This window comes from Ranitomeya imitator, chromosome 5 (genome assembly GCF_032444005.1).
Source record: "Ranitomeya imitator isolate aRanImi1 chromosome 5, aRanImi1.pri, whole genome shotgun sequence".
In the NCBI taxonomy this organism is placed as follows: Eukaryota; Metazoa; Chordata; class Amphibia; order Anura; family Dendrobatidae; genus Ranitomeya; species Ranitomeya imitator.
Window position 1 is genome coordinate 663,078,351 of NC_091286.1, and position 19,733 is coordinate 663,098,083.

Genomic DNA, 19,733 nt, shown 5'->3' on the forward strand with positions numbered 1-19,733 from the left:
GCCCGCATAGTATCTGCGAGAAACAGTAATGCCGACATTATGCCTGCTGTTACATAGTGCCAGCAAAGTACCTCCGAGAAACAGTAATGCCTACATTATGCCTTCTGTTACATAGTGCCCGCAAAGTACCTCCGAGAAACAGTAATGCCGACATTATGCCTCCTGTTACATAGTGCCCGCATAGTATCTGCGAGAAACAGTAATGCCGACATTATGCCTCCTGTTACATAGTGCAAGCAAAGTACCTCAGAGAAACAGTAATGCCTACATTATGCCTCCTGTTACATAGTGCCCGCATAGTATCTGCGAGAAACAGTAATGCCGACATTATGCTTCCTGTTACATAGTGCCAGCAAAGTACCTGCGAGAAACAGTGATGCCAATATTATGCCTCCTGTTACATAGTGCCCGCATAGTATCTGCGAGAAACAGTAATGCCGACATTATGCCTGCTGTTACATAGTGCCAGCAAAGTACCTCCGAGAAACAGTAATGCCTACATTATGCCTCCTGTTACATAGTGCCAGCATAGTATCTGCGAGAAACAGTGATGCCAACATTATGCCTCCTGTTACATAGTGCCAGCAAAGTACCTGCGAGAAACAGTGATGCCAACATTATGCTTCCTGTTACATAGTGCCAGCATAGTATCTGCGAGAAACAGTAATGCCGACATTATGCCTTCTGTTACATAGTGCCAGCAAAGTACCTCCGAGAAACAGTAATGCTGACATTATGCCTCCTGTTACATAGTACCAGCAAAGTACCTCCGAGAAACACTAATGCCGACATTATGCCTCCTGTTACATAGTGCCCGCATAGCACCTCCGAGAAACAGTGATGCCGACATTATGCCTCCTGTTGCATAGTACGAGCAGAGTGCCTCCGAGAAACAGTGATGCCGACATTATGCCTCCTGTTACATAGTACGAGCAGAGTGCCTCCGAGAAACAGTAATGCCGACATTATGCCTCCTGTTACATAGTACGAGCAGAGTACCTCCGAGAAACAGTGATGCCGACATAATGCTTCCTGTTACATAGTGCCAGAAAAGTACCTGTGAGAAACAGTGATGCCAACATTATGCTTCCTGTTACATAGTGCCAGCAAAGTACCTCCGAGAAACAGTAATGCCCACATTATGGCTCCTGTTACATAGTGCCAGTAGAGTACCTCCGAGAAACAGTAATGCTGACATTATGCCTCCTGTTATATAGTGCCAGCAAAGTACCTCCGAGAAACAGTAATGCCGACATTATGCCTCCTGTTACATAGTGCCCGCATAGTATCTGCGAGAAACAGTAATGCCGACATTATGCCTCCTGTTACATAGTGCCAGCAAAGTACCTCCGAGAAACAGTAATGCCGACATTATGCCTCCTGTTACATAGTGCCCGCATAGTATCTGCGAGAAACAGTAATGCCGACATTATGCCTCCTGTTACATAGTGCCAGCAAAGTACCTCCGAGAAACAGTAATGCCGACATTATGCCTCCTGTTACATAGTGCCAGCAAAGTACCTCCGAGAAACAGTAATGCTGACATTATGCCTCCTGTTACATAGTGCCAGCAAAGTACCTCCGAGAAACAGTAATGCTGACATTATGCCTCCTGTTATATAGTGCCAGCAAAGTACCTCCGAGAAACAGTAATGCCGACATTATGCCTCCTGTTACATAGTGCCCGCATAGTATCTGCGAGAAACAGTAATACTGACATTATGCCTCCTGTTACATAGTGCCCGCAAAGTACCTCCGAGAAACAGTAATGCCGACATTATGCCTCCTGTTACATAGTGCCCGCATAGTATCTGCGAGAAACAGTAATGCCGACATTATGCCTCCTGTTACATAGTGCCCGCATAGTATCTGCGAGAAACAGTAATGCCGACATTATGCCTCCTGTTACATAGTGCCAGCAAAGCACCTCCGAGAAACAGTAATGCCGACATTATGCCTCCTGTTACATAGTGCCAGCAAAGTACCTCCGAGAAACAGTAATGCTGACATTATGCCTCCTGTTACATAGTGCCAGCAAAGTACCTCCGAGAAACAGTAATGCTGACATTATGCCTCCTGTTATATAGTGCCAGCAAAGTACCTCCGAGAAACAGTAATGCCGACATTATGCCTCCTGTTACATAGTGCCCGCATAGTATCTGCGAGAAACAGTAATACTGACATTATGCCTCCTGTTACATAGTGCCCGCAAAGTACCTCCGAGAAACAGTAATGCCGACATTATGCCTCCTGTTACATAGTGCCCGCATAGTATCTGCGAGAAACAGTAATGCCGACATTATGCTTCCTGTTACATAGTGCCAGCAAAGTACCTCAGAGAAACAGTAATGCCTACATTATGCCTCCTGTTACATAGTGCCCGCATAGTATCTGCGAGAAACAGTAATGCCGACATTATGCTTCCTGTTACATAGTGCCAGCAAAGTACCTGCGAGAAACAGTGATGCCAATATTATGCCTCCTGTTACATAGTGCCCGCATAGTATCTGCGAGAAACAGTAATGCCGACATTATGCCTGCTGTTACATAGTGCCAGCAAAGTACCTCCGAGAAACAGTAATGCCTACATTATGCCTCCTGTTACATAGTGCCCGCATAGTATCTGCGAGAAACAGTGATGCCAACATTATGCCTCCTGTTACATAGTGCCAGCAAAGTACCTGCGAGAAACAGTGATGCCAACATTATGCTTCCTGTTACATAGTGCCCGCATAGTATCTGCGAGAAACAGTAATGCCGACATTATGCCTGCTGTTACATAGTGCCAGCAAAGTACCTCCGAGAAACAGTAATGCCTACATTATGCCTCCTGTTACATAGTGCCAGCATAGTATCTGCGAGAAACAGTGATGCCAACATTATGCCTCCTGTTACATAGTGCCAGCAAAGTACCTGCGAGAAACAGTGATGCCAACATTATGCTTCCTGTTACATAGTGCCAGCATAGTATCTGCGAGAAACAGTAATGCCGACATTATGCCTCCTGTTACATAGTGCCAGCAAAGTACCTCCGAGAAACAGTAATGCCGACATTATGCCTCCTGTTACATAGTGCCCGCATAGTATCTGCGAGAAACAGTAATGCCGACATTATGCCTCCTGTTACATAGTGCCAGCAAAGTACCTCCGAGAAACAGTAATGCCGACATTATGCCTCCTGTTACATAGTGCCAGCAAAGTACCTCCGAGAAACAGTAATGCTGACATTATGCCTCCTGTTATATAGTGCCAGCAAAGTACCTCCGAGAAACAGTAATGCCGACATTATGCCTCCTGTTACATAGTGCCCGCATAGTATCTGCGAGAAACAGTAATGCCGACATTATGCCTCCTGTTACATAGTGCCCGCAAAGTACCTCCGAGAAACAGTAATGCCGACATTATGCCTCCTGTTACATAGTGCCCGCATAGTATCTGCGAGAAACATTATGCCTCCTGTTACATAGTGCCAGCAAAGTACCTCCGAGAAACAGTAATGCTGACATTATGCCTCCTGTTACATAGTGCCAGCAAAGTACCTCCGAGAAACAGTAATGCTGACATTATGCCTCCTGTTATATAGTGCCAGCAAAGTACCTCCGAGAAACAGTAATGCCGACATTATGCCTCCTGTTACATAGTGCCCGCATAGTATCTGCGAGAAACAGTAATACTGACATTATGCCTCCTGTGGTATATCTCGATTTTTCCAAAGCGTTTGATACCGTGCCGCACAAGAGGTTGGTACACAAAATGAGAATGCTTGGTCTGGGGGAAAATGTGTGTAAATGGGTTAGTAACTGGCTTAGTGATAGAAAGCAGAGGGTGGTTATAAATGGTATAGTCTCTAACTGGGTCGCTGTGACCAGTGGGGTACCGCAGGGGTCAGTATTGGGACCTGTTCTCTTCAACATATTCATTAATGATCTGGTAGAAGGTTTACACAGTAAAATATCGATATTTGCAGATGATACAAAACTATGTAAAGCAGTTAATACAAGAGAAGATAGTATTCTGCTACAGATGGATCTGGATAAGTTGGAAACTTGGGCTGAAAGGTGGCAGATGAGGTTTAACAATGATAAATGTAAGGTTATACACATGGGAAGAGGGAATCAATATCACCATTACACACTGAACGGGAAACCACTGGGTAAATCTGACAGGGAGAAGGACTTGGGGATCCTAGTTAATGATAAACTTACCTGGAGCAGCCAGTGCCAGGCAGCAGCTGCCAAGGCAAACAGGATCATGGGGTGCATTAAAAGAGGTCTGGATACACATGATGAGAGCATTATACTGCCTCTGTACAAATCCCTAGTTAGACCGCACATGGAGTACTGTGTCCAGTTTTGGGCACCGGTGCTCAGGAAGGATATAATGGAACTAGAGAGAGTACAAAGGAGGGCAACAAAATTAATAAAGGGGATGGGAGAACTACAATACCCAGATAGATTAGCGAAATTAGGATTATTTAGTCTAGAAAAAAGACGACTGAGGGGCGATCTAATAACCATGTATAAGTATATAAGGGGACAATACAAATATCTCGCTGAGGATCTGTTTATACCAAGGAAGGTGACGGGCACAAGGGGGCATTCTTTGCGTCTGGAGGAGAGAAGGTTTTTCCACCAACATAGAAGAGGATTCTTTACTGTTAGGGCAGTGAGAATCTGGAATTGCTTGCCTGAGGAGGTGGTGATGGCGAACTCAGTCGAGGGGTTCAAGAGAGGCCTGGATGTCTTCCTGGAGCAGAACAATATTGTATCATACAATTATTAGGTTCTGTAGAAGGACGTAGATCTGGGTATTTATTATGATGGAATATAGGCTGAACTGGATGGACAAATGTCTTTTTTCGGCCTTACTAACTATGTTACTATGTTACTATGTTACTATGTTACATAGTGCCCGCAAAGTACCTCCGAGAAACAGTAATGCCGACATTATGCCTCCTGTTACATAGTGCCCGCATAGTATCTGCGAGAAACAGTAATGCCGACATTATGCTTCCTGTTACATAGTGCCAGCAAAGTACCTCAGAGAAACAGTAATGCCTACATTATGCCTCCTGTTACATAGTGCCCGCATAGTATCTGCGAGAAACAGTAATGCCGACATTATGCTTCCTGTTACATAGTGCCAGCAAAGTACCTGCGAGAAACAGTGATGCCAATATTATGCCTCCTGTTACATAGTGCCCGCATAGTATCTGCGAGAAACAGTAATGCCGACATTATGCCTGCTGTTACATAGTGCCAGCAAAGTACCTCCGAGAAACAGTAATGCCTACATTATGCCTCCTGTTACATAGTGCCCGCATAGTATCTGCGAGAAACAGTGATGCCAACATTATGCCTCCTGTTACATAGTGCCAGCAAAGTACCTGCGAGAAACAGTGATGCCAACATTATGCTTCCTGTTACATAGTGCCCGCATAGTATCTGCGAGAAACAGTAATGCCGACATTATGCCTGCTGTTACATAGTGCCAGCAAAGTACCTCCGAGAAACAGTAATGCCTACATTATGCCTCCTGTTACATAGTGCCAGCATAGTATCTGCGAGAAACAGTGATGCCAACATTATGCCTCCTGTTACATAGTGCCAGCAAAGTACCTGCGAGAAACAGTGATGCCAACATTATGCTTCCTGTTACATAGTGCCAGCATAGTATCTGCGAGAAACAGTAATGCCGACATTATGCCTTCTGTTACATAGTGCCAGCAAAGTACCTCCGAGAAACAGTAATGCTGACATTATGCCTCCTGTTACATAGTACCAGCAAAGTACCTCCGAGAAACACTAATGCCGACATTATGCCTCCTGTTACATAGTGCCCGCATAGCACCTCCGAGAAACAGTGATGCCGACATTATGCCTCCTGTTGCATAGTACGAGCAGAGTGCCTCCGAGAAACAGTGATGCCGACATTATGCCTCCTGTTACATAGTACGAGCAGAGTGCCTCCGAGAAACAGTAATGCCGACATTATGCCTCCTGTTACATAGTACGAGCAGAGTACCTCCGAGAAACAGTGATGCCGACATAATGCTTCCTGTTACATAGTGCCAGAAAAGTACCTGTGAGAAACAGTGATGCCAACATTATGCTTCCTGTTACATAGTGCCAGCAAAGTACCTCCGAGAAACAGTAATGCCCACATTATGGCTCCTGTTACATAGTGCCAGTAGAGTACCTCCGAGAAACAGTAATGCTGACATTATGCCTCCTGTTATATAGTGCCAGCAAAGTACCTCCGAGAAACAGTAATGCCGACATTATGCCTACTGTTACATAGTGCCCGCATAGTATCTGCGAGAAACAGTAATGCCGACATTATGCCTCCTGTTACATAGTGCCAGCAAAGTACCTCCGAGAAACAGTAATGCCGACATTATGCCTCCTGTTACATAGTGCCCGCATAGTATCTGCGAGAAACAGTAATGCCGACATTATGCCTCCTGTTACATAGTGCCCGCATAGTATCTGCGAGAAACAGTAATGCCGACATTATGCTTCCTGTTACATAGTGCCAGCAAAGTACCTCCGAGAAACAGTAATGCCGACATTATGCCTCCTGTTACATAGTGCCAGCAAAGTACCTCCGAGAAACAGTAATGCCGACATTATGCCTCCTGTTACATAGTGCCAGCAAAGTACCTCCGAGAAACAGTAATGCCGACATTATGCCTCCTGTTACATAGTGCCAGCAAAGTACCTCAGAGAAACAGTAATGCCTACATTATGCCTCCTGTTACATAGTGCCCGCATAGTATCTGCGAGAAACAGTAATACTGACATTATGCCTCCTGTTACATAGTGCCCGCAAAGTACCTCCGAGAAACAGTAATGCCGACATTATGCCTCCTGTTACATAGTGCCCGCATAGTATCTGCGAGAAACAGTAATGCCGACATTATGCTTCCTGTTACATAGTGCCAGCAAAGTACCTCCGAGAAACAGTAATGCCGACATTATGCCTCCTGTTACATAGTGCCAGCAAAGTACCTCCGAGAAACAGTAATGCCGACATTATGCCTCCTGTTACATAGTGCCAGCAAAGTACCTCCGAGAAACAGTAATGCCGACATTATGCCTCCTGTTACATAGTGCCAGCAAAGTACCTCAGAGAAACAGTAATGCCTACATTATGCCTCCTGTTACATAGTGCCCGCATAGTATCTGCGAGAAACAGTAATGCCGACATTATGCTTCCTGTTACATAGTGCCAGCAAAGTACCTGCGAGAAACAGTGATGCCAACATTATGCCTCCTGTTACATAGTGCCCGCATAGTATCTGCGAGAAACAGTAATGCCGACATTATGCCTCCTGTAACATAGTGCCAGCAAAGTACCTCCGAGAAACAGTAATGCCTACATTATGCCTCCTGTTACATAGTGCCAGCAAAGTACCTGCGAGAAACAGTAATGCTGACATTATGCCTCCTGTTATATAGTGCCCGCATAGTATCTGCGAGAAACAGTAATGCCTACATTATGCCTCCTGTAACATAGTGCCAGCAAAGTACCTCCAAGAAACAGTAATGCCTACATTATGCCTCCTGTTACATAGTGCCAGCAAAGTACCTGCGAGAAACAGTAATGCCGACATTATGCCTCCTGTAACATAGTGCCAGCAAAGTACCTCTGAGAAACAGTAATGCCTACATTATGCCTCCTGTTACATAGTGCCAGCAAAGTACCTGCGAGAAACAGTAATGCTGACATTATGCCTCCTGTTATATAGTGCCCGCATAGTATCTGCGAGAAACAGTAATGCCTACATTATGCCTCCTGGTACATAGTGCCAGCAAAGTACCTGCGAGAAACAGTAATGCTGACATTATGCCTCCTGTTATATAGTGCCCGCATAGTATCTGCGAGAAACAGTAATGCCGACATTATGCCTCCTGTTACATAGTGCCAGCAAAGTACCTCAGAGAAACAGTAATGCCTACATTATGCCTCCTGTTACATAGTGCCTGCATAGTATCTGCGAGAAACAGTAATGCCGACATTATGCTTCCTGTTACATAGTGCCAGCAAAGTACCTGCGAGAAACAGTGATGCCAACATTATGCCTCCTGTTACATAGTGCCCGCATAGTATCTGCGAGAAACAGTAATGCCGACATTATGCCTCCTGTAACATAGTGCCAGCAAAGTACCTCCGAGAAACAGTAATGCTGACATTATGCCTCCTGTTACATAGTGCCAGCAAAGTACCTGCGAAAAACAGTAATGCTGACATTATGCCTCCTGTTATATAGTGCCCGCATAGTATCTGCGAGAAACAGTGATGCCAACATTATGCCTCCTGTTACATAGTGCCCGCATAGTATCTGCGAGAAACAGTAATGCCTACATTATGCCTCCTGTTACACAGTGCCAGCAAAGTACCTGCGAGAAACAGTGATGCCAACATTATGCCTCCTGTTACATAGTGCCCGCATAGTATCTGCGAGAAACAGTGATGCCAACATTATGCCTCCTGTTACATAGTGCCAGCAAAGTACCTGCGAGAAACAGTGATGCCAACATTATGCCTCCTGTTACATAGTGCCAGCAAAGTACCTCCGAGAAATAGTAATGCCGACATTATGCTTCCTGTTACATAGTGCCAGCAAAGTACCTCCGAGAAACAGTAATGCCAACATTATGACTCCTGTTACATAGTGCCAGCAAAGTACCTCCGAGAAACAGTAATGCCGACATTATGCCTCCTGTTACATAGTGCCAGTAAAGTACCTCTGAGAAATAGTAATGCCGACATTATGCATCCTGTTACATAGTGCCAGCAAAGTACCTCCGAGAAACAGTGATACCCACATTATGCCTCCTGTTACATAGTACCTCCAAGAAACAACAGTGCTGGCATTATGCTACCTATTGCAAAGTGGCAGTAAAGTGCCTCCTGAATAGAATAGTGCTGGTATAATGCCACCTATTACGCAGTGCCAGCAGAGTGGCCACTTTTTTCTTCCATTTCACTATACTTTACTTCCCGAGAAATAAGAAGAGAGAATAGTAAAACCAAAAACACTCAGTTTGAAAAAATGTTGCAGTAATCCGCAAGTGCTAGTAAAAGATGTAAAAAACAGGGTATTTGGTTGATACGTTTTTTACAAAAAATGTATACTAAGCTGCTCTACCAATCTTCACGGTATACCCTTATCAGAGCAGTCCTAACTAATGTATGCAATCCCTATCTGATGTATTAAAAACCTGATCATCTGTATATAACCTGTGTGAACAGGGTTCAGAGAGGAAAAATCCATGTGTGCATACAGGGTAGAACAGCTTTTGTGCAGATAGCCCAAGAGGAGTGGTGGAACTCCCCAGTCTTGTAGACACAAGAGAACAATTATGGACTGTGCAAGTAGCCCATGTGTTCCTGTTTCCATAATTGTTCTCTTGTGTCTACAAGACTGGGGAGTTCCACCACTCCTCTTGGGCTATCTGCACAAAAGCTGTTCTACCCTGTATGCACACATGGATTTTTCCTCTCTGAACCCTGTTCACACAGGTTCTATACAGATGATCAGGTTTTTAAATACATCAGATAGGGATTGCATACATTAGTTAGGACTGCTCTGATAAGGGTATACCGTGAAGATTGGTAGAGCAGCTTAGTATACATTTTTTGCAAAAAACGTATCAACCAAATACCCTGTTTTTTACATCTTTTACTAGCACTTGCGGATTACTGCAACATTTTTTCAAACTGAGTGTTTTTGGTTTTACTATTCTCTTTTGTGTCTTCAGGTTTCTTGGTGGTGTGTGAACATGATCATACAGACTTGTTCACTGTGCAAGTAGCCCATGTGTTCCTGTTTCCATTCCCGAGAAATAAGTAGAGTCAATGATTGCAGCCAACTGATTGACTATTGTCCCCACTTGTTCAACTTAAGAAACAAGCAGTAAGAAAACAATATAGAGAGGAAAGGGGGCACTTAATTCCCCGGTCTCAGGAAAAGTTACTTTCCATATGTTATATTCTTCAATTATTATTATTGCTATTTCTGATAATAAATAATTATGAAAAATGATCCCCCCCCCATAAAGGGGAAACCAGGTCACAGGGATTTGCTCTCAATCCAGAAATCTAGGAAAATAATTTGTCTTCCATGTAATATAATTATTCATTTGCCAGCGTGGAAATATTCTGGGAATTATATCAACTGGGGCATAAATATTCTCTTTATGCAACAATAATAGAATAAAAATACAACCAAGACATGAGACGCTGTACACATGGTGAGTTCCTTGCTGCTTTCCATGAGTCGCAGATGCTGATCCCTCCATAATGACATCATCTGACTGTGAAACCGTCATCATGGATAAAACCTGTGGAAAACAGATATACGGGCATGTATACGACCAAGAAAGAGGAGGAGAGGCAGCTGCAAGATAAATCTATGAAGGGTCACTCAGGAGCGGCCATCTGACAGGACGTTCCCACAGTCATCACATATTTTCTGCTTCTCTTTTCCATCCGAATATGTGAAAAATAATTTAATAGCCTTTAATATCATCAGTGTTTCTGTAATAATAATCTGAGTCCATAACTGTGTTCACAAACTTCTGAAAATCAGCGTTGAAAATCAGCATCAATTCCATAGTTTGCAATGTCACCCTAAGGCTACGTTCCCACGATCTGGAAGTAGCAGCATTTTGGATGTAGCGTATTTTTGCTGCCGTTTATTGAACCCAGGTAAATCCTCATGTGATCACTGAACTGTGCATATATACCGCATCCAATACATTCTATTGATCAAATTTCTGTTGCCAAGACTAGAGTCTGTTCAAGAGAAATTGACCTCTTGCAGTTCTGAAAGACGCGCCACATGTCTCCGCGAGTGTCTGTGGATTTCTAGAAATCCCATCCACTATGCTGTAACATCTAGCCGCTGGATAAATAGGCAGCTTCAAAACTGAAGCAATTCCTGATCGTGGGCATTGATTATCTACATTGCGTAAGGAAAGTATTCGGAGCCCTTTATATTTTTCACTCTTCGTTTCATTGCAGTCATTTGGTAATTTCAAAAAAGTTCATTTTTGTTCTCATTATTGTACACTCTGCACCCCATGTTGACTTAAAAAAACAAATGTGGAAATTTTTGCAAATTTATTACCCCTTTCTGACATATGACGTACTATCCCGTCGAGGTGGGGTGGGCCCGTGTGCCCACCGACGGGATAGTACGTCATACGCGATCGGCCGCGCTCATGGGGGGAGCGCAGCCGGGTGTCAGCTGCCTATCGCAGCTGACATCCGGCACTATGTGCCAGGAGCGGTTACGGACCGCTTCCAGCACATTAACCCCCGGCACACCGCGATCAAACATGATCGCGGTTTGCCGGCAGCATAGGGAAGCATCGTGCAGGGAGGGGGCTCCCTGCGGGTTTCCCTGAGACCCCCGCAGCAACGCAATCGTGATTGCGTTGCTGCGAGGGTCTCCTACCTTCCTCCCTGCAGCAAGGCCCGGATCCAAAATGGCCGCGGCATCCGGGTCCTGCAGGGAGGGAGGTGGCTTACCAAGTGGACCAAAATATGGAAAAATTATAGCTCTCAAAATGTGGTAAGGCAAAAAATATTTTTTGCAATAAAAAGCGTCTTTCAGTGTGTGACGGCTGCCAGTCATAAAAATCCGCTAAAAAACCCGCTATAAAAGTAAATCAAACCCCCCTTCATCACCCCCTTAGTTAGAGAAAATTTTAAAAAATGTTTTTATTTCCATTTTCCCATTAGGGCTAGGGTTAGGGCTAGGGTTATGGCTAGGGTTAGGGCTAAAGTTAGGGTTAGGGCTAGGGTTGGGGCTAGGGTTAAGGCTACAGTTAGGGTTGGGGCTAAAGTTAGGGTTAGGGTTGGGGCTAAAGTTACAGTTAGGGTTTAAATTACATTTACGGTTGGGAATAGGGTTGGGATTAGGGTTAGGGGTGTGTCAGGGTTAGAGGTGTGGTTAGGGTTACTGTTGGGATTAGGGTTAGGGGTGTGTTTGGACTAGGGTTTCAGTTATAATTGGGGGGTTTCCACTGTCTAGGCACATCAGGGGCTCTCCAAACGCGACATGGCGTCCGATCTCAATTCCAGCCAATTCTGCGTTGAAAAAGTAAAACAGTGCTCCTTCCCTTCCGAGCTCTCCCGTGTGCCCAAACAGGGGTTTACCACAACATATGGGGTATCAGCGTACTCCGGACAAATAGAACAACAACTTTTGGGGTCCAATTTCTCCTGTTACCCTTGGGAAAATACAAAACTGGGGGCTAAAAAATAATTTTTGTGGGAAAAAAAGATTTTTTATTTTCACGGCTCTGCGTTATAAACTGTAGTGAAACACTTGGGGGCTCAAAGTTCTCACAACACATTTAGATAAGTTCCTTGGGGGGTCTAGTTTCCAATATGGGGTCACTTGTGGGGGGTTTCTACTGTTTAGGTACATTAGGGGCTCTGCAAATGCAATGTGACGCCTGCAGACCATTCCATCTAAGTCTGCATTCCAAATGGCGCTCCTTCCCTTCCGAGCCCTCCCATGCGCCCAAACGGTGGTTCCCCCCCCCCACATATGGGGTATCAGCGTACTCAGGACAAATTGTACAACAACTTTTGGGGTCCAATTTCTTCTCTTACCTTTGGGAAAATAAAAAATTGGGGGCGAAAAGATAATTTTTGTGAAAAAATATGATTTTTTATTTTTACGGTTCTGCATTATAAACTTCTGTGAAGCACTTGGTGGGTCAAAGTGCTCACCACACCTCTAGATAAGTTCCTTAGGAGGTCTACTTTCCAAAATGGTGTCACTTGTCGGGGGTTTCAATGTTTAGGCACATCAGGGGCTCTCCAAACACAACATGGCGTCCCATCTCGATTCCAGTCAATTTTGCATTGAAAAGTCAAATGGCGCTCCTTCGCTTCCGAGCTCTGTTATGCGCCCAAACAGTGGTTTACCCCCACATATGGAGTATCGGCGTACTCAGGACAAATTGTACAACAACTTTTGTGGTCCATTTTCTCCTGTTACCCTTGGTAAAATAAAACAAATTGGAGCTGAATAAATTTTTTGTGAAACTTCAAATGACTTCAAATGAGATGTGGTCCCTAAAAAAAAGTGGTGTTGTAAAAATGAGAAATTGCTGGTCAACTTTTAAGGGACATAGCTATAGTAGGAATTAAAACGTAACCTTTACTATTTACAAGGTAAAAATGTAGACAAAAACAAATAATGTCACCCAAAAATAGTGCCTATAGTGGTACTGAATGATGTAACCTGTAAGAAAAAAACATCACTTATGGGCGATACCACAATAGAGAATCAGTGGGAATGGCCGCAAACGTGCGGCGTATAATATCCCACAACGACAAGATACCACTTAATAGCAATAATACAAAAATGCAAAAAAAAATGCTAATCCAAGTGACCTTGTATGTATAGGTATTAGCAGGTATCCAGTACTAAAAAGGCGGGAGGGGGTAAGGCAAGTGAGATGTCATAAATAATCAACAATTCTAAAACAAGAACGATCTCACCAACTGCCGAAACCCGGATAGGTGAAGCCCATAGCGCGCTGAGGTGGAGGGATCCAAAAATCAGCAACGTCAGGAGACAATACCCTGTCAAAACCCTGAAGGGCTATCCGTAAACCTATGTTCCCGAGCTCCCGCCCTTACAAGGGCAGTCCACAGTTACCCCTGAACAACATCATGCCCTGCACTCTCCCTATTGATGTCCCGATGCGTTTCTTCGCAGGCCGTATCATCAGGGGACTGGCCTGCTTGGGAGCTAAAGTGCACGAATGCTGAGAACAGAAGAACCTGCCACCCTCCAAATAACACTAAGGAGAGTGAACAGGATGACTGGGTCCTCAGCATTCGTGCACTTTAGCTCCCAAGCAGGCCAGTCCCCTGATGATACGGCCTGCGAAGAAACGCGTCGGGACATCAATAGGGAGAGTGCAGGGCATGATGTTGTTCAGGGGTAACTGTGGACTGCTCTTGTAAGGGCGGGAGCTCGGGAACATAGGTTTACGGATAGCCCTTCAGGGTTTTGACAGGGTATTGTCTCCTGACGTTGCTGATTTTTGGATCCCTCCACCTCAGCGCGCTATGGGCTTCACCTATCCGGGTTTTGGCAGTTGGTGAGATCGTTCTTGTTTTAGAATTGTTGATTATTTATGACATCTCACTTGCCTTACCCCCTCCCGCCTTTTTAGTACTGGATACCTGCTAATACCTATACATACAAGGTCACTTGGATTAGCATTTTTTTTGCATTTTTGTATTATTGCTATTAAGTGGTATCTTGTCGTTGTGGGATATTATACGCCGCACGTTTGCGGCCATTCCCACTGATTCTCTATTGTGGTATCGCCCATAAGTGATGTTTTTTTCTTACAGGTTACATCATTCAGTACCACTATAGGCACTATTTTTGGGTGACATTATTTGTTTTTGTTTTTGTCTACATTTTTACCTTGTAAATATTAAAGGTTACGTTTTAATTCCTACTATAGCTATGTTCCTCTAAATTTGGTGGGATCTTGTTTGATTTTTTTCCAAATAGATCAATTTTGATTGGCTTTTTTCACTGGTCAACTTTTAACCCTTATAACTCCCTAACAAAAAAAATTTTGGTTCCAAAATTGTGCTGATGTAAAGTAGACATGTGGGAAATGTTACTTTGTTAAGTATTTTGTGTGACATATCTCTGTGATTTAATTGCATAAAAATTCAAATTTGGGAAATTGCAAAATTTTCAAAGTTTTCGCCAAATTTCCGTTTTTTTCACAAATAAATGCAGGTAATATCAAAGAAATGTTACCACTACCATGACGTACAATACGTCATGAGAAAACAATGTCAGAATGGCCAAGATCCGTTGAAGCGTTCCAGAGTTATAACCTCATAAAGGGACAGTGGTCAGAATTGTAAAAATTGGCCTGGTCATTAACGTGCAAACCACCCTTGGTGGTAAAGGGGTTAAAAAAGAAAAACTGAATATCACATGGTCATAAGTCTTCAGACCCTTTGCTCAGTATTGAGTAGAAGCACCTTTAGCGCTAGTACAAACATGAGTCGTCTTGGGAATGATGCAACAAGTTTTTCATCGCTCGATTTGGGGACCCTCTGCCATTCTTCCTTGCAGATCCTCTCCAGTTCCGTCAGGTTGGATGGTGAACGTTGGTGGACGGCCATTTTCAGGTCTCTCCAGAGATGGTCAATTGGGTTTAGGTCAAGGCTGGTCACAGAGTTGTTCTGAAGCCACTCCTTTGTTATTTTAGATGTGTGCTTAGGGTCATTGTCTTGTTGGAAGGTGAACCTTCGGCCAAGTCTGAGGTCCAGAGCACTCTGGAAGAGGTTTTCATTCAGAATATCTCTGTACTTGGCCGCATTCATGATTCCTTCAATGACAACCAGTCGTCCTGTACCTGTGGCTGAAAAACACCCCCATAGCATGATGCTGCCACCACCATGTTTCACTGTTGGGATCACCACTGCCTGGTTTTCTCCACACATACCGCTTAGAATTATCACCAAAAAGGTCTATCTTTGTCTCGTCTGACCAGAGAATCTTATTTCTCATAGTCTGGGTGTCCTTCATGTATTTTTTAGCAAACTCTATGCAGGCTTTCATATGTCTTGCACTGAGAAAAGGCTTCTGTCGGGCCATTCTGCCATTCTGCCATAAAGGCCCAACTGGTGGAGGACTGCAGTGATAGTTGACTTTGTGGAACTTTTTCCCATCTCCCTACTGCATCTCTGGAGCTCAGCCACAGTGATCTTGGGGTTCTTCTTTACCTCTCTCACCAAGGCTCTTCTCCTACGATTGCTCAGTTTGGCTGGACGGTCAGGTCTAGGAAGACTTCTGGTAGTCCCAAACTTGTTCCATTTAAGGATTATGGAGGCCACTGTGCTCTTTGGAACCTTGAGTACTGCAGAAATTCTGTTGTTACTTTGGCCAGATCTGTGCCTTGCCATAATTCTGTCTCTGAGCTCCTTGGTCAGTTCCTTGACCTCATGATTCTCATTTGGTCTGACTTGCACTATGAGCTGTGAGGTCTTATATAGACAGGTGTGTGCCTTTCCAAATCAAGTCCTACCTAGAGTCTGCGTGTCTGGTCTGAAGGGGACACGGCATCCACCGCAAGTCGCATGAAATTGCGGTGGATGCCGCATCCCCTTCAGACCAGACACGCAGGCTCTAGATCTTCTAAGGCTATCTGCCGGATTCGGCTACACCTGAGACATGGACTGCGTCCACCTTCTGCTACATGACTGATGAAGGTCCGGCTAATAGGACCGAAACTTTTTTTGCTACTAAGCGTGGATACAATTAAACCACTTATAAAGCTAAGTTTGAGTGCCGAGTCTTTTGCATGTGACTTAAATATGAGTGTCTGAGCAAAGGGTCTGAATACTTATTACCATGTGATATTTCATTTTTTCCTTTTTTATTAAATTTGCAAACATTTCTACATTTCTGTTTTTAGTCAAGATGGGGTGCAGAGTGTACATTAATGTGAAAAAAATGAACTTTTTTGAATTTACCAAATGGCTGCAATGAAACAAAGAGTGAAAAATTTAAAGGGTTCAGAATACTTTTCGTACCCACTGAAGTTTCCAAAATAGGGCCACTTGTGTTTGTTTATTTTGCTGCTGTGGCACCTCATTGGCTCTCTTAATTTTGACACAGCGTCTGAAATCTGTTCAAACCAAAATTTTACTATAAAGACATGTCATAGTAACATAGTAACATAGTAACATAGTAACATAGTTAGTAAGTAACATAGTTAGTAAGGCCGAAAAAAGACATTTGTCCATCCAGTTCAGCCCATATTCCATCATAATAAATACCCAGATCTACGTCCTTCTACAGAACCCAATTGTATGATACAATATTGTTCTGCTCCAGGAAGACATCCAGGCCTCTCTTGAACCCCTCGACTGAGTTCGCCATCACCACCTCCTCAGGCAAACAATTCCAGATTCTCACTGCCCTAACAGTAAAGAATCCTCTTCTATGTTGGTGGAAAAACCTTCTCTCCTCCAGACGCAAAGAATGCCCCCTTGTGCCCGTCACCTTCCTTGGTATAAACAGATCCTCAGTGAGATATTTGTATTGTCCCCTTATATACTTATACATGGTTATTAGATCGCCCCTCAGTCGTCTTTTTTCTAGACTAAATAATCCTAATTTCGCTAATCTATCTGGGTATTGTAGTTCTCCCATCCCCTTTATTAATTTTGTTGCCCTCCTTTGTACTCTCTCTAGTTCCATTATATCCTTCCTGAGCACCGGTGCCCAAAACTGGACACAGTACTCCATGTGCGGTCTAACTAGGGATTTGTACAGAGGCAGTATAATGCTCTCATCATGTGTATCCATACCTCTTTTAATGCACCCCATGATCCTGTTTGCCTTGGCAGCTGCTGCCTGGCACTTGGCTGCTCCAGGTAAGTTTATCATTAACTAGGATCCCCAAGTCCTTCTCCCTGTCAGATTTACCCAGTGGTTTCCCATTCAGTGTGTAATGGTGATATTGATTCCTTCTTCCCATGTCACTCCTTCCGTTCAGATTCCTGCTGTGCTTGAGTGAAACTGAGTAACAAGATATGTGGTCCATTTTCCCCTTTTACTTCTTGTGAAATTGAAAAATTTGGGACTAATCAACAGTTTAGTGGAAAAAATTACATTTTCTTTCATGCTGTTCCAGTATATTATTCTGTTAAGCACTTGTGGGTTCAAAATGCTCACTGCAATGGCAGATACATTTCCAAAATGTCATTTTGAACTGTGATTTCTGTTATTCTGTAATGTCTATTGTCTGTACAAGTCCCCTCTATAATTTGTAAAGCGCTGCGGAATATGTTGGCGCTATATAAATAAAATTATTATTATTAATTATTATTATTTGTGCATTTTGGCAGGTCGTGAGTGCTGCACATGCAATTTGGGGCCACACTCTATTGCACCCCAAAAGATCTGCTTAGCATTGTCGTGTAACCAAACTAGTTTTTGACCACATAAATTATGTAACAAATTGTGGTTTCCATTTTCTCCTATTTTGAAAATTAATTAAAAAAACATTGAGGCTGATGAAACATTTTATTGAAAAAAAATTTTTTTTTTCACTTCACTTTGCAATAATTCATATGAAGCACATTGAAGTTTTTATTTTCCTTTTTCTAGATGGCGGTACTGGTGAGTCTTGGATTTCTTGTGGCTTGGACACCCTATGCCATTGTCAGCTTCTGGTCTATTTTCCAATCTAGCGCCAGCATCCCTCCGACTGTCTCTTTACTCCCCTGCCTCTTCGCCAAGTCATCCACAGCCTTCAACCCCATCATCTATTACATCTTCAGCAAAACCTTCCGGCAAAAAGTGAAGCAGCTGAAATGTTGCTGCGGCTGGAGGATCCATTTCTTGCAACAGGAAACCTCGGGAGATAACCCAGCCGTGTCTGTCATCTGGTCGGGTAGGGACAACATTCAGATCCCCTCAGTTCTTAAATTTAACAAGAGACATTCAAGTTCAACGATGACCCAATGAAGGAAACATTAAGCAACCCATACACGTAAGATAAAATTTGGCCAAAATGGCTGATTTTCACATGCTGGGAGAAAGAGCTGAGCCTAAGGTGAGTGACATCAGGCATTGAGAGATGGTTAATAGCCCCCTATTGATATTTCGAGTTAGGGCAACCAATATTCTCTATTACGACAACCAACGGTTGCTGTGGCGGTTCTACTGTGAGGGTTCTTTCTTAGGGAAATATGCCATTGAACATGAAATATGTTCCCTTTTTGACTTCATAATGTACCTAAACTGGAGCTCAAAATGTTTTGCCTTTTTGTTTTCCTTTACATGGGGTTCCACCCCACATTTTTTTCTTACTTCTATTTGTTTTTTTTCTACAATATTTTTGCTTCATTTTGTTTTTAGTCTCTGTAATTTGTTTATTTTCTATAATTTATTTTTATCGTTTTTCATCTTTTTGTTTACATTATTGTTCTCTCTTTTCAGCTTTATATTGTTCTGTTTTTGTATTTTTTTACTCCATTTTCTGTATTATGGTATTTTCCCCTAAAGTATTTTTTTTTTCTTTTTGTCTGTACACCTTTTACTTTTTTTTATTTTCTATGTTTTGTTTCCTTTGTGTTTTTTCCTGTTTTTTTCCCTCTATAATATTTTGTTGCTTTGTTTTTTTCGTTACTGTATTTTTTTGTCTATTTTCTTTCTTTTTCAGTCTTGTTTTTTTTCTAATTTCAAATTTTCACTAAACAATGTTTAATGATCAGGACGGAACTGCTGCACCACTGGTAAAAATGTAATTTCTCTACATTATCAGTAAAAAAATGTATAAATATTTTACTTGTTTCCGAGATCACTATGGTATACAATAAAATGCACCATTATCTGCTTTTATGGGTTTTTTTTTCTGTTCAAGTTCTTTATTTTTCCAGTTTTTGTCTTTTTTATTTTCTTTATATTACTTTTATTTGCCCTAGAGAATTTTTATGTTTTGTCTTTAACTCACTTTTATAGGCAAAAAAAAGTGCAAAATGTGTAAATATTTTCTTGGCTTCTCGTTTCAGAGATTACTAGGGTCTATTATAAAATGCACTATATGGACTCAAATTTTTAGTGGATAGTTTTATTTTCACAAATGGTACTACAGAAGTGACTTCACGATGTTTAGTGCTGGTCTGACGTTCAATGTTAGCTCATCATT

General features: G+C 42.8%; 1 protein-coding gene across 2 annotated transcripts in view; it reads left to right on the forward strand.

Annotated features, from left to right (window-relative positions):
- Positions 1-19,421, forward strand: part of LOC138638712 (opsin-5-like) — a 295,027-nt gene extending 275,606 nt beyond the window's left edge. For both annotated transcript variants that reach the window (XM_069728227.1, XM_069728226.1), the window contains exon 4: positions 18,191-19,421. In XM_069728227.1, coding sequence (XP_069584328.1) covers positions 18,191-18,550 — 360 coding nt within the window. In that variant the 3' untranslated portion in view covers positions 18,551-19,421. The remainder of the gene's footprint in view (positions 1-18,190) is intronic.
- Positions 19,422-19,733: the final 312 nt, after the last annotated feature.